The sequence below is a fragment of the Cygnus atratus genome, chromosome 20 (assembly GCF_013377495.2).
Source record: "Cygnus atratus isolate AKBS03 ecotype Queensland, Australia chromosome 20, CAtr_DNAZoo_HiC_assembly, whole genome shotgun sequence".
Taxonomy (NCBI): domain Eukaryota; kingdom Metazoa; phylum Chordata; class Aves; order Anseriformes; family Anatidae; genus Cygnus; species Cygnus atratus.
In genome coordinates this window covers 5,795,977-5,810,868 of record NC_066381.1, presented here as the reverse complement: position 1 = coordinate 5,810,868, position 14,892 = coordinate 5,795,977, and the positions used below count along the sequence as shown (strand labels likewise).

Genomic DNA, 14,892 nt, shown 5'->3' with positions numbered 1-14,892 from the left:
CCCTGACACAGGGAAGTGAAACAGGAACTGATACTGCCTAACCAAGCTGAAATATTCTATGTAGTTATTCAAACGGTTCATCATAAACACTGCAAGATGAGAGAAAACACAGATGGTGCAATACGTATATGGTGCCAGTAATATGTGAAAATTAAAAGGATTTTATTGACTGATGTTTTTCCTGAAAACTCATTGAAATGTACAAACTGGACATACAGTAACTGATTTGTACATTCTGTATGTTACACTGATTCTTGCAGCCACTTTGAAGAGAGAATATTATTTTCACTTACAGGATGTTCACATCATCGCAGACACTAAAAGTGTTGATATACTCTAGTCTAAAAGTGAAACCAAAATAGAACTGGACATAATGGTACACTGCTTTTTGCCAATCCTATTGACTCAACATGCGCCAGTTTCACACATTAAGTACCTACTGTACAGTTAGTGAAACACCTGACCAAGCATATGTCTGAAGTCATGATTGCTTATTAAATAAAACCCCTTTTCCTAGACTTCCAAGTTGTTTGTAGACATAAATGTACTTAATTCAACTTGTTTCCCTGAAAAATGTTCAGACAATCATGTCTTGTCAGTATCTCTTTGAAAATTGTGGTTCATGCTAAAAAAAAAAGGCTGTAAATAATTTCACAAAATTAATTCCAGATGTAGGTATTTAGAGAAATGTGTAGTTAGTTTCAACAGGCTTCGGTGTCCTTGCAAAACAGAATGCCCTGTTCTCAGTCCATAATCTATCACGTGACAGGTAATATCATCCTCAATTAATAACTGCCTATTTATAAATTTAGAGCTACTTACTGGTTTCAGTCCTGCTAGAACCGCTAGGTGTACTTCAGAGTTAGAGACATCACAACTGCCTGAGGGTTTCAGAGCTCCTATCTTCAGAACTCCCCCATATGTTTTTTCAACCTGCAGTCATTTTATTGCTACACAAAGGCCACAGCAACTGTTGCTCCCTTTCGTTGCTGGTACTGAACACTGGGCATTTTCTATCCAGCAGGACATATTAAATACTGTATGCCATATTTAACCTCAGGAACTGTCTCACAGAAGAACTTGTATATATCTTTGGACTTGCTTACAGTTAACCAACCCTTTAATTACAGTCCTGTATATCTTTTTTTCCTGGTACAATCCTAAGAGCAAAACGTCATTAGAATCTGAAGAAAAGAGGTCTCTTTTATAAGCTCAATACAGTACTTTTATATTTCTGACTATGATATACAATGTATACCATAAATTAATTAAGACAAATACTTGTCACTTTATCTATGTAGGCACAAGTAAATCAATGACTTTACTGAAGTGGAGAAATCTTCAACGGTATCATGATTCTGGACTCCATTTCCTGAATAAGGGGCACTGAAAAAAATTGAGACAAGGTTTAATTTCACTAAGAGATCATTAGCAGTTCTGCATCAGTTTAAACAGATATTATTGTCTTCAAATTACTCCCCTAGCAAGTACATGTCAAAGTCATCAGTGACCACCAACAATCCTGTAACTGAAGCATAGCTGTTTTGAGAAATGAGTGATTTTTTTTCAGTGTAATCTGTCTGCTCCTTTGAAGACAAATATTCATTTGTATATATATATATATACATATATACATATATATATATATGTATATATATATTCATTCAATATAATTCCTTTTCACCATAATGAAAGTTACCTTATATTTTTCTGGTATACTTTCTTTGAAATAGATCCTATGAACCTGAAATCTAACATTGTTAGCATACTTTTCTGAGTTTTGTTATGAAAGCTATCTTTGATCTCAAAGATCTCCTGGCTTCTATTTCCAAAGTCTAATTTCCCCTTTTAAATAAATGTATTTTACAAGGCTCCAGTATTTGATGAAACCTGTTGCTCTACAGGAGAGGTGTTTGCATGAAAATTGACTATTAATGTCAGAAATTTTTAGCAATCATGGAGCGTCTCCAAGTTTGTACAATCGATTGCAAAATCCACTTCACAGCTTAGTGAAATGTCCCTCCTTTACTTTACAGTAGCAAAAATGACACACAGATGCACTCAAAATACAGATGCTATACTTATCATTACACAATGTACTGAAGAATTAAAATGATGGCATGCAGAAAGGTCTGCCTCCAGCATTCCAATGAGGTTAATATGTTACCTGTGTAATAGACTAGTTCATCCCAGCCAGGTTTATGCCATGCAGCATTCCTTATATCTTCTCTCGTTTGGAGATCTTTGTAGGCTAGTGAGGGAAAACAACAAGCACAAAGCTTAGAAGTAACTCCTTTTCCTTCTACATATGAAACGCTCCCTTAAAAGTATTCTAGAGTGTAATTAGGAGACTGCAAACATGAGGAAGGAAAAAAGTCAGATGTTCTCCACAAAAAGGAAAACTCCCAAACCAACGCAAACAGAAGGAACTGGGGAAGAGAGAGAAACATACTCTGCAAATGCTACACCATGTAAGTACTGCATGGTTGGAGCGTTTTGGGTGGTGGTGGGTAAACAGACATCAAACTTCAGACATCTTAGAAAACAGGTAAGGCAAATAATGCAGCAGACTATTGTTCTACGTGGGTGGTGTCAGATTTCTAATGCTGAAATATAATATTCTGAATTGTCAAGACCTGAAGGTAATGCTGCATGTTTTCTAAAATAAGTATTAGACAAGGAGTTTCTTCAAGGTGAAACAATCCTAACTTAAAAAGCACCTAAGCATTGGTGGAAACTAACAAACACACAAATAAGCCAAAACACTGTAACATAGTAATGTAAATCAGTGCTTGACTTTCCTTCTTTTAGATGTGGTACATGTGATGCTTGAAAATAAACTGTAAAAATCTGACTTCAGCATGAATGGGGATGGAGAAGAGAGATGGCAGGACATGGCTTGTCATGTTTATATTACTGAAAGCAAACAAGTAGATAAGAAAAAGCCATGAGAAACTGTTGATGGAAACAGAACAAAGCATGAAACGTTCACTTCTGCTTGCTTCTTTTAAAAGTAAAGTTCCCTACACAAAAATACAGAAAATCAACGTAGTTGACGTAAAAGAAAAAACTCAGTAAGACATTCCTCTGCCTTTTGGAAAAACTTTGTCTCCTGGGCAAAGTCAACAGTCTGTTAGGGGCTGATTGAGTGAGAAAGAAGCATACAACATAAACAAGTTTACCCCAAAGGTGATGAACCATATACAGCTGTCCAATTTGTGAGAAAAATCCTCCAACTGCTTCATTATTATCCTGTCGGAAACGAATTGCACGAGCCCTATAGAAGACCAAAGGAGCCTTTAAGAACAACAGAACTGAGTAGGAAATAAGTGATAACTGAAAGGAAAGCACATGTGAAAGGAAGCCCAAATTTTAAACATTTGCAGTACCCTTCAGCAATTAAAAATTACAAAAAAAAAAGCTACACTTTTTTCCAGTACTAAGTAATTAAAACATGCCTTGTTAGAATGTGTTAGAATTTGAGGCCCATGGTTTTATTAGTCTGTGTATTAATAAGTCTTTGTTTTCAAGATCAGATCCATTATAATAACTGCTGAACAGCTAAAAGTGGCAGGATATTTTTATAGAAGGTTCTTCTAAAACTAAACCCTTAGGTTTCAGTCATACCATCTTTGCCACACTCATTTACCACAGATTTTGTGGTTGTGAAATCCAGCTTTTTTATTCACACGGACATTTGTTATGCAGCTCCACTATGCGACATTGCATGATTTATTGTGTGAATAAGATCAATATCTCTTTTAACTACAAATCTGTTGCATGTTATAAACGACATTGGATACCATTGTAGATATGCCTATCTTATAAAAAAATAAATTACTGGAAAATTACTGTAATTAAAAAAATTATATTGATGACAACATGTCTAAAAATCCAAGTCCTCACCTTTGTCAAAATAATTGAAAATACTCCACATTATTTAACTATCAACCATACGAACTGCATGGACTTAGTGAATGTCAACTGAAAGAAACGTACACTGGTGTTAAGCAAGAAAAAATCAGAGAGACAAGATCTTAAGAGAACACTGTCTCAAATGCTTTTATAACCTATATATTAAAATATAAATGTGCTGCTCAATACATTTTCAAGACGCAACTTTTTAAAGATTAGAAAAGCCAAGACTTAGACCATTTAAACTAAAAACAAGTCAATTACTAGTGGTGCTGAAGTTGTGAAAGATCAACACAGTGTTAAGGAGCTAACGGCCTCCCTTCACTGAGCAGTGCTTTCAACTAAAAATAAATTATTTCTGCTATATGATATCAAGCTAAAAGGGTTATGTAAAGGAAAGCCAAATCATGGAGCCCACAGAACTGTTTGCACACAGAATTCCTCTTTCTTTCCTCAAAGGATAAATTGAGGGTCAAAGAACTATTTTACAAGTTGCCTAAGAACAGAAGCAAACCATTAACTGGGTGACTGAAATGCTTTGGTACCACTCTGCCACCTCCACTTCATAACTTTTAAACACACATCTCTCAAGGAGGAGAACAAAAGTGCTATAGCAATACTTACCAGTAATTTCCCCACTCAATCATTGTTCCAGGCTACAAAAACAAAACAGACTGTTAAAACTGTAGTGTAAAGAAATCTACAATATTTAGACAGTTTTCACAACATTCACATATGGAAAACACTATTTATTAACAAAATCACTTCCTTGAAGTGATAAGCATATTATAATCGTCTGTAATTACTCTGTTTAGTTACTATATTACTTCTTCGTCATTTTCCAGAAGTTTCCCTCAAATTAAAACACAGGATTTTCAGCCCTTCATAGAAGACATCAGTGTCTTGTTGGAGCTTGCCTTAATTCTGGACCCCACACTTTGAAAGCAATAATGACTCAGCCATCAGCTTTGATAAGAAACAGATTTTTAAGAGGTCTGTTTTCCATCTACACTGTATAAACACGCTTTGAACATTTTACAACAGAATATAGCTTAAAAAAAATAAGAAGAAAAATTGAAACTTACTCTAAGTTGATAGGATCTCAGTTCATAAATATTAGGCCCCTCTCTGGGAACAGGTTCATTCCAGAAACTAAACTCCAACAATAGCTGGTTCTTGCGAGAGAGAAGCATGTTACCTCTTTCTTTGCGAAACTCTGTGAATTCCTTAAAAACAACGTGATCATTGTCAAACTGTATATTATGTTTCAACAACAAAAAGCAGTAAACCATACAGCAGTTTAGATTTTTCAATGCTATCTTGGAGTTCTGGACATTGAAATCCTTTAAATTGTACAGGCATCTAAACTCCCCTGGCATCTTTGAAAACTGCAGCTGGCATATTTACAGAGCACCTGAGAATCTTGAAGTGTTTCATAAAGTATTCAGGTATCAAGACTCAGTAGTTTTCAATCTGAGAGTAAACCCTTTTCTAAAGCTTTTTCTAAGGCTGTACAGATGGTGATGACATAGAGAAGTAAAAGCAGGTATCTAAAATGAGTGCTGCTTGGCTCTGATCATTCTATGTTCTCTTCTATTAACCATTTCTAACAAATCCATGCGTTTTACCTTATTTTGACGGAGTTTACTCATGACCTCATTGAGAGCTGGATAGCCTCCTTCATACCTCCACAGATGAACTGAAACAGAAAAAAAGGAAGTTTTTTCATGGATGTTGCATGTAAGTTGCCAAACTTATGGAATATCACAGTATAAATTGCTCTTCATACAACAGAATTATAAGAAAACAGAAGTCATGTAACTGGCTTAAAAATAGATTTTCATTAAAGAAAGCACTACACATTTGAACTTTTTAAGAATAATAGGATCATTCGTTTTTTGAAAGGGGTTCGTTCAGAAAATTCTACAATCTACTCTGAGGATAACAGGAAGATTATTTAAAGAAATTTTTTGTTGCCATGCTAGTAAAATGCGATGACTTTACGTGACTGTAATTTAAACTGAGATTCAATTTAACAGGCTGATTTAATTCCAGAAACATGTTTTATACCAATTTCACCTAAGAACAAGAGATTGGTTGAGTTCTTAGTTCAGCAAGTTACTTGAGGAAAAAGAGCATAAGACACTTTCAGTAGGATGAAAAATGATGGAAATGTTATTTTTGCGGTAAACATTACATTAAAAAAGCATACCAGAAGATATCTAAATGTGCTAGAATATTTGGTAGGATTTTCCCCATAAAAACAACTTCAGAACAGGTATTTGCATTTGATGGTCTTTTCAAAACATTCTTCCTTTAATTAATCACAATATATGGCTTTAATAAATCATTACTAGATTTATTTACAAACACTTACTATAGCAAGGCAACAATATTTCACCTCAAAGAGTCCCAAAAGCTATTTCCTCTCCTATATAAAAGTCCTGTGCCCTTCCCAGAAGAGTGATGTAGAGGCTAATGTAAGGCACTTCACTATGATAGCAGATTCATCCAGTGTGCCTGCTTCTATATGTCTAGTCCCCAGGGCGAATTTGATATATCCAGCTGGTATTAAGACCGCCTGGGTAGAAGTACTGAACAAGTCAAAACCCCATAATCTGCTTTATTAGACTGCTAGAACTGCTGCAATAACATTTTCAAGCCAGGCTATGGATGCAATTACAAATACAGTCTGTGTTAATACATTAAAAAAAAACAATGAATGAGACTTGGTTAAGACACTCTCATTTCAATCGTCATCATTCTCCAACTTCCCTTCAACTTTTAAGAATTGTTTCTCAGACACTGTTTGCTTTACCTACTGCTATTTCCCCACATTTGTGCAGTGTCAATATTGGAATATGCTGGGAGTGCAGGAAAATTACTGTCTACATGAGTATATTCTTCAATAATTCTTCAATAATGGAGTGACATTGATACTAGCACAGCTCTAACCATGGAGCTTCTACAACATAAGAAATATCAGCACACCACTTTGTATTTGTGGTTTCCCATTCCTTCGATTTCCCAGAGCCCAGGAAATTTTTCAGGTTTTCTTTCTGCATGAGACTCTTTGCAGTTACCTCTGTAGCAGCTCTTCAGTAATTAGTAGTTCAATATATTTTCAATCTGTGTTAGGTGGTATCCTTACATGAACAAGAACTGAAATATTTATACTTTCTTTCAGTAAGGGCTTAGCTTACTGTGAGCTTATAATGCAATCCTTTTTTTCAGATGGTGTGAAAAATGATTTGCATTTCATTATCATACAGCAGTTAGAGTATGAAAGTCTGAGTAAAGCTTTTATAGTGGCCAATACAAGTTCAACTCTGCCTTTGTGAGCCTTTGGCTTAAGTATTCAGGAACACAACCCGTGCCTGCAAAATATTACCGGAGCAAATTTTACAAGGATTTCCCCAAACTGTTAATCTACCACCTGGAAGACAGGAAAGTATTAACAATAGGACAAATTTTAGGAATTAAAGCTTCACTGTCAAACTCAGCAAGACAAAAAGCAAGCACTGTAAATGTTAATATGACTACTGTAACTGATGCACACACATCCTTGCTGTACAGGTTTACTAACAACAGAGATGATTTAAAGAGAAGAAACCTGCCAAGCACACGTTTCACTTGTATGGTTTTACGTTCTGTTGTACTTCTATCTCCTACCAGCCTGATCTTGCTCTCCGTACCACGTGTTCCAAGTCCCCACCAGTGCACATGGGTAGTGTTTTTCTTCATGAATCTTTGGCAGCACCTCTTGACTTGAAAACAAGGAATACAGACACTGTGTTGCATTTCCTTCAGGGAGGCTACAGTTGATATGTATAACAAATCACCCCGCGTTTATCATTATGGTATGAAAAATCACAAGCTCTACGTTTCAGAAGAGAAAGCTGAAATACAAGAATCTGCTACACAAGGGGAAAGATAGCTACAACACTACATAAAATTAAGGTGTTACCATTTCTTAGACTGTAACACAAATGCACAGCATGGTAGGATTCTTTGGATGCAATGAATGATGTGATATCACCTAACAGGTTATCCAACACATTAGGAAAATAAACATCAGGATATCTCACTTACAGGAAACGCAGCCTAGCTACATGGGTGGTTTGCTTTAGGGAAATGGTTTCTTTATCAAGAGAGGTAGAATACACAATAATAGGAAAGGACAGTCTTTCTCCTGTACCACGTACAATGTTTTTAGTTCTGTTGACCTGAATGAATAAAAACAAGTATTTTGTTTGATCAAATGAAGACCGGGGTTCGTAGTACACAGACTTACTGCCTTCTGCAATTTCAGAAAGTAGATCTAGTTTGAGACAACTTATCCTTTAAAACACTGTGAAACTGCCTAGCAAATAGATCTAACACAAAATTTAATTTGTTTGATTTTTTCCAGTATTGGTACTAGTTTTTCAAACGTTAAAACGTAACCAATATTAGCATCAGGAAATTAAGTTTTACTGATAGCTAACTTGGTAAAGTCAGCTTTCATCACACTGAATTTTGACGAATAAATCTATGGTCTGGATGAACTTTGCTTTTTAGTATTTTTCCCTGAATAGTTACTACTTTTACCCAGTTTGGTTCATGGGCAGCGTCTCTGCATGGTATCAAATAATAGGAAGCAGACTGGTCTTGTGCGAACAGAATATGAGAGTTCTATCACTTGGTTCTTGGTTCTACCACTGACTTTCTAGATGACCTAGAGCAAATCTCATTACCAATTTGTATCTCAATATTTCTTATTAGATAGTGGAAATAATATGACAGAAAGACTCTCCAAGGATGTTTTCAGTCACCATCAGTGCTTCTACAAAGCATAACGAGATCCTAGAAAGGCAGCTTTAAACAGGAATGTTAACTACAACAGTCCTACAATATATTTTGTTGTAAATTATATTAAAAAAATACAGAATACCTTTTAATTCATAGACTTTAACACCGTCTTTTTCATTTTAAAAAATTTCCCTAATTCTTCAGAAGGGGTCCTCAACCACAGTGATTCATGAAGTACTTTCATAATTGTCTTTGTTACATTACTTCTTTATGAATACATGATGACTAATCCTTATTCTGATTTCATAAAGAAAAAAAGAATTTACCTGCTCATGTTTAATTAAGGAAGGAGGGAAGTTCAGAAGTTCTTCCTTTTTTTTTTTTTTTTTACTACTCCATTCTTAATGGAATACTTAAACTATCTTTGGTTTGGAAAGAATAAATCCAACCCCACATACTTCATCTGACTGCTGTCAGGAGTTTCTTTCTTTGCTATTGTCTCTTTCCTTGAAAATAAAAGCCTCTGCTTTCACTCAATGTTTAGGTAGCTCATGAGTGTGGAGAAGTGGTTCCCGGTCTCATACAATTGGACATGTTTATATTAAGCTTTTAAACAGAAAGATGGCTGAATGCTAATTGTGCTTCTCTGTATATACACTTTTTAAACAAAAAGATTAAAAATACCTTAAGTTTGAAAGTTATTCTAGTGGATTTGTATATTTGTATAGCAAGGAAAATAGGTTTGGGTTATCGAGCCCCATTTCAAAGCTGAACACGGGTATGTTGGACAACCTACTTATGGATGTACAATGAACCCATAACAGAGTTGAGGACATAAATGAGGAGTTGTGAACTTCCTCAACCTCCAGCCCAGTTGATGTCTCAGCCAATACACCACCCTTAAAAAATTGGTTGCTGTAGGGTACCACTGTCCTGAGAATGTTTTATTTAACTGACAAGATGATCACTGTCAGTGAGAAAGCCCTGCTGGTTCCAAACATTTGAGGCTCACTACTTTCGCAAATTTAAACATTCAGTTCTTTTAAAAGGCAGCTGTTCTGGCTCCAATGGAGTCATTGTGTAGGCAGAACAGGACTAATATTTGTCTAACTTCATCGTTAAAATAGTAAATTTAACATGGTGCCATTCATGCATTTTATAAAGCTGTAACTTTTTGGAAAACCCATACTATCACTGCTCTCTCTGGAGGATATCATCTCAATGCAAAGATCCTATCCAAGGATTTGTGCAGCTCTTTAAGAGTAGATCTCAGTAACATAACTTTGTAGAAGAAAGATACAAATGAACTGAGGGAAAATCAAACCCCGCATTTTTAAAATCTCCTCAGAGTTATACTTTAATTGAAAACTGGCATGCAGGTTTACTTACCAGCGCTCTCTCCCTCTTGTTCCTGTATACAGACAATAACCAACCCTCAACAAATTCCTACATGGCAGCTAAAGTTGGGGCATGCTAGCATACCAGGATCTGCTCATGTGGACCAGCAATGGTAAGTAAGACACCTAAGGAAGGGGAGTGATCTATTCCAACAAACTTCACCTCTGGTTTCACAAAAGGCATCACCCTAAGCGGCAGCTCAGGAAAATGACACCTCCACATGGGAAGGCAGGCGGTGAGCTGAGTCAAGTACCTTTTGCTAGCTTTCTCCAAAAATAGTATGATCTATTTACCATTGTACCCTGAAAGTAAATGCAGAATTTGTCCACCTCCCCTCTAAATAATTATCATATTTGCCAATTTTCAGAACAGCTTGTGACCAAATCAACAAGTCTAAAATGTGAAAACATAATGTGCACACTTACCAAAGCTTGTTGTAGGCGTCTAGACATTCTGGTTTTACATTGTGAACTGAAACAACAACATTAGATGAGAAATGCAGGAATGGAACAAAGGAATGGTAACGTTAAATATAAATATATCACTCACTCTGTAGTTTATACAGACTGCTGGTCTCCCTTTTGGCTAGAAGGTTGGAGTGAGCATCCTTCCTCGGGTCGACTTTGCGAACAAATAGCGATTTTAACCAGCTGTCTTCACGAGGTCTGCTAGCTGAAGATACCAGCCCCCTACATATTAACAAGAACATTACACTGTCACCAAGTGTGTCTTGAAAATGCCCATAATGCAGGGAAGACAAGCACAATCAATTTAATACAGACTCATAACATAGTTACAGCCAGGGCTGCTCCTAAATCTTTCCACCGAGCCACTCGCTAGCAAGGTAGAGGCAGTTCTCTCCCCATGGGATTTACCTTCTCACAAACCATTTTATGTGACATAGGGCTGAACGGTCAACCACGAGCTATCTACTCTTATCTATCTTGTAAAGCATGGCAGGGAATGGGTGGATGGCTGCTTTTACTGCCTATTTATCTTCTTTTTAATTGTCTTTGCCCAAGAAGGCTGGGTCTGTCCTGATGTACACAGACAGAAGTGAAAAAGAGCAAAAAGTGTGCATAAGGAAAGACTTGTACAGTGTAAATAGGAAAGTAAGTGCCATATGTTCCTATGTTTGCTTAAATATAGCTCTGAAAAGTTAAATAATGCATCTGGTGTATTTAACTGATCCTCTATAATGGATGTCAGGGGACCCCAAGTTAAAATGTTTTATCTTCTTTCTCATAAGCATTTCCTTCAGTTTGCCTCTTTTTTGATACAGGGTTTCTGCTGAAATACTGAACTATTTATCTGCAACACTAAACAAGTGGCACTACGGATGAAAATTTAATCCTTTTCCTGTTTCAGAAGTCAACTTTTGACCCTGAATTACTGACTAGGAGACACAGATGATAGGTTTCAATCTTCAGATATAAAGCTGTCTTCCAGTATCAAAACTCTTTGGCAATCACTCAAAGATAAAAAATAGGGGAAGAAAATCTCAACTTCCTTTGGGAAAAACTCTCTATGAAGAGACACTAGTCTGTATTACACAAAATCAATTCACACTAGCAGTGTTTTTCAACAATCAACCTTTTAGTCCCAATGTCTGAAAGTAAGCTAATGAACTGGGATGCCCCGTGGAAGCAGAATGGAGGAAAGGAAAAGAAGAACATCAGCTGAAATGACCTTCAACATCAAGAAGTAATTGGTAAGTATTTTATTGTATTTCTTGAAAATGGTGCTTTTTTGACCCTAACAAACACAGAAACGCATTCCTGTGCAGCAAGGTAAGCAGTCATTCTGCATACAAGCATTCAAAAGGGCATTTCATGATAGGGCTGCTGCCAGAACAGGGGGTGCACAGTTGCCCCGGGGTAGACATACCTCTGATCTCTGCTGGGGGAGGAGAGAGGCACAGGCGACTGCACAGTTGTGTTGTTACAGCTACATCAGGTGCCACAGGAACGTATGCTGCCCCAGCTGATGTCAAACTGGAGAGTGGATAAAGCCCACCTAATAAATGCATGTTTTTACAGCTCCTGGACAGCAAGCACTAATGCTCACCGGACAGCAAACAAGGCTGCAGGAGACAGAAGTCCATCGCAGCCCTGCAGTGCTTATTCTTTCATCCCAGGGAGATCTGCGCACTACCATAGTTTCTTCCCCTAGTTATTAAATGGAGTTAGCAAACGTATTTAGAGAGCTCTTCTGTGAGGATTATTGTTTGCGGCAATTTTTGAAGGAAATGGGTAATCACATTGCTTTGTTTGCTGCTTTATCAGCAGCAACGGTAAGCTGGAGTTATGGGGATAACACTGACAAGCAAATTCCCTTGGTATTAGGAGAATCTTATGACTTCAGTGTAAAACTGCACCTAAAACTGGAGGTAATTTCATTTTTGATACAATGACAAAAACAGTTAATACTTTATATGAAGTCTTTTACTCAGAAATTGTCAAGATCCTCAACAATGACTGGTAAATCACTAGCCATCTAAACACACACTTCACTTACAATAAAGGATAGTAACAGATGAAGTTTATTAAAACAGACATTCTGTGCACCCAACCTGAGATGCTAGGGCCTTATTTTTAATCACCAGATCCCTTGAGAAGTCCTACACTACCGTTGTCAAACTAGGCCCCGACAGACCAAGAAGCCCTGATGTGATCACCGACCGGTTCACTCGTTTGGGCCATGTGCACCCCAGACTACCTATAGAGCAGCTAGGGACTAAATTCATGACTTCAGCCTGCCAGTTGTGAGCATCAGCCACACACTAGTTCAAAACTAATCCACCATCCAAAAGATCTACTTGTAACTAACTTCTTAACGTTATGCTCCACAGCATTATAAAAACTGTTCCAAGTAAAATGGACATTGGATCCAAATCACTTAAACATCACTAATGAAATTGTGAAGAAATGCATAGAATGAATGCAGACACACTATATGGAATTCCAATCACACTTCGCTTTTTTTTTTTCCCATTTTTTCAGGGAGCAATTCTTATTAAAGAGAGTTTTCATGTGAACTTTTAAGGCACTGCTTGACTTTGCTAGCAAGTGCTTATCGCACAAATGTTATCTATGGTCTCAGATTTCTTGCTACAAAGACCGGGCTGTGAACACAAAAGTAGAACACTGAATAGCTTGCTTATATCATATGAACAGTGCTGGTGAAAACATTTCCATCCCCCCCAACTTCTGCTTTGGTACACAATATAAACTGGGTAGAGTAGGAGGTAACAGGTCAAATATTTAGATTTTGTAGTAATCAATGTTTGCCTGGAAGAGAAAGGAAAACAACTTGTCTATAATTGACAGGTTTTGATTTGTGGTCTAGACAGATGTCAAAGTTTATTTGAAATTTAAAAAAAATGTAACCCATGCACATAAAATTTCACAATATATGCTCTCCACAGCTCTCCCCCTTCCTGGTTCAAAAAGCTGTTTGCAGAGTTGATGCATTTAGTCTTGCACAGGGGCTGCTTCTCAGTCTAAGGCCTGAGACAGCAGCTTCCTCTGACTCAAAAGGAAGGAGGAAAAATTGGGTGTAGATCCTTCCCATCTTGGGTGGCTCTGTCTCCAACACTTTGGGAACACATGTGGTTGTTTCCTATCTCCAAGGGACGTGTGTCTGAACACTGTGTGCCTGCACCCTTGTCACCCCAGATGTGCATGTGCCTGACCCTTCAGACACCACACGTGGGTGGATGCGCAAACACACCCCAACACCCAATGGGTGTGTGCGCGCGTGCCCTTACACCAGGGGGCTGTGTGGGTGCACATATCCCAGCTCCTACGGGAAGCAAGGCATCTGTGTGCCCTGATACCCACAGGGTACATATGTGTGCCACTGTGCATCATGAAGTTAGGGTGAGACTGGTATGAGCAGCCACACACCCTGACACTGGGGAAAGTGTGGGTTTTGGGTTGGGGTGTGGGTCAGCTGTGCACTGTGACACTGCAAGCATGGGGTGGCCATGCACAGTGACCCCAAGGGACAGCACCATGTGTGGCTGTGCCCCCCAAAACACATCCTGCAGGGGGGCCACACACCCTGCAGCCCAGTGCAGGAGGGATGCACAGCAGCTTTACACCCTGAGCCCGGAGGAATATTGGGGTGAAGAATACCCAGGCACCCCTAAGCCAGGCGCCCCAGCGTGTGGGCTGGCTGCGCACCCCCAACATAGGGGTGACACGGGGGTGCCGGCTGCCTGCACACCTCGGGGGTGATGTCGGTGCGGTTTGAGCCACAGCACAGCCGTGATCCCCCCGCAGGAGCTGCCTCAGTGCCCGTGACCTTGAGGGCCACCCCGAGCGGGCCGCACTCCCCGCCCAACGGCCCCTCAGCTGCCGGGGCGAGAGGGGCGCCATTTCCAGTCAGGAGAGGGGCGGATGCACGGAAGGAGGGGAGGGGGGGGATTCCGCGGTGTAGGGCGAGCGGGCCGCGGCGTCTCCCCCTTCATTCCCCCATAACCACCTTCCTCACCCTCCTCGGGGCTCCCCCTATCCCCCCTCGGGGCTCACCTGAGGGCCAGGCCGCCGCCGGGCGATAGGCGAGGCCGGGCGCTGGCTCCCGCCAGGCTCCGCCGCAGCAGCACTCGCGCCGCCATCTTGCTCGGGCCGCCTCAGGGGGTGGCGGCGGTGAAGGGGGGGGGTTTAGGGGGCTCCGTGGAATTGCAGCTCTACCGCCGGCCGAAGGGGGGCGCGGGGGTGCTCCAGACACGCATGCGCTGAGTGTGGGGTTTTTCTGGGGACCCCTGTGGGGTTTTTTGGGGGG

The 14,892-nt window shown here is 39.2% G+C and overlaps 1 protein-coding gene across 1 annotated transcript; it reads right to left on the bottom strand.

Annotated features, from left to right (window-relative positions):
* Positions 1-129: 129 nt before the first annotated feature.
* Positions 130-14,767, bottom strand: NIPSNAP2 (nipsnap homolog 2). The gene is made up of 10 exons (XM_035559272.2): positions 14,640-14,767; positions 10,654-10,793; positions 10,530-10,575; positions 7,588-7,682; positions 5,544-5,614; positions 5,001-5,141; positions 4,540-4,571; positions 3,183-3,277; positions 2,168-2,251; positions 130-1,386 (listed from the first exon to the last, which is right to left on the bottom strand). Exons 1-10 carry the CDS (start codon positions 14,723-14,725, stop codon positions 1,322-1,324), a joined length of 855 nt encoding a protein of 284 aa, XP_035415165.1. The 5' UTR covers positions 14,726-14,767; the 3' UTR covers positions 130-1,321.
* Positions 14,768-14,892: the final 125 nt, after the last annotated feature.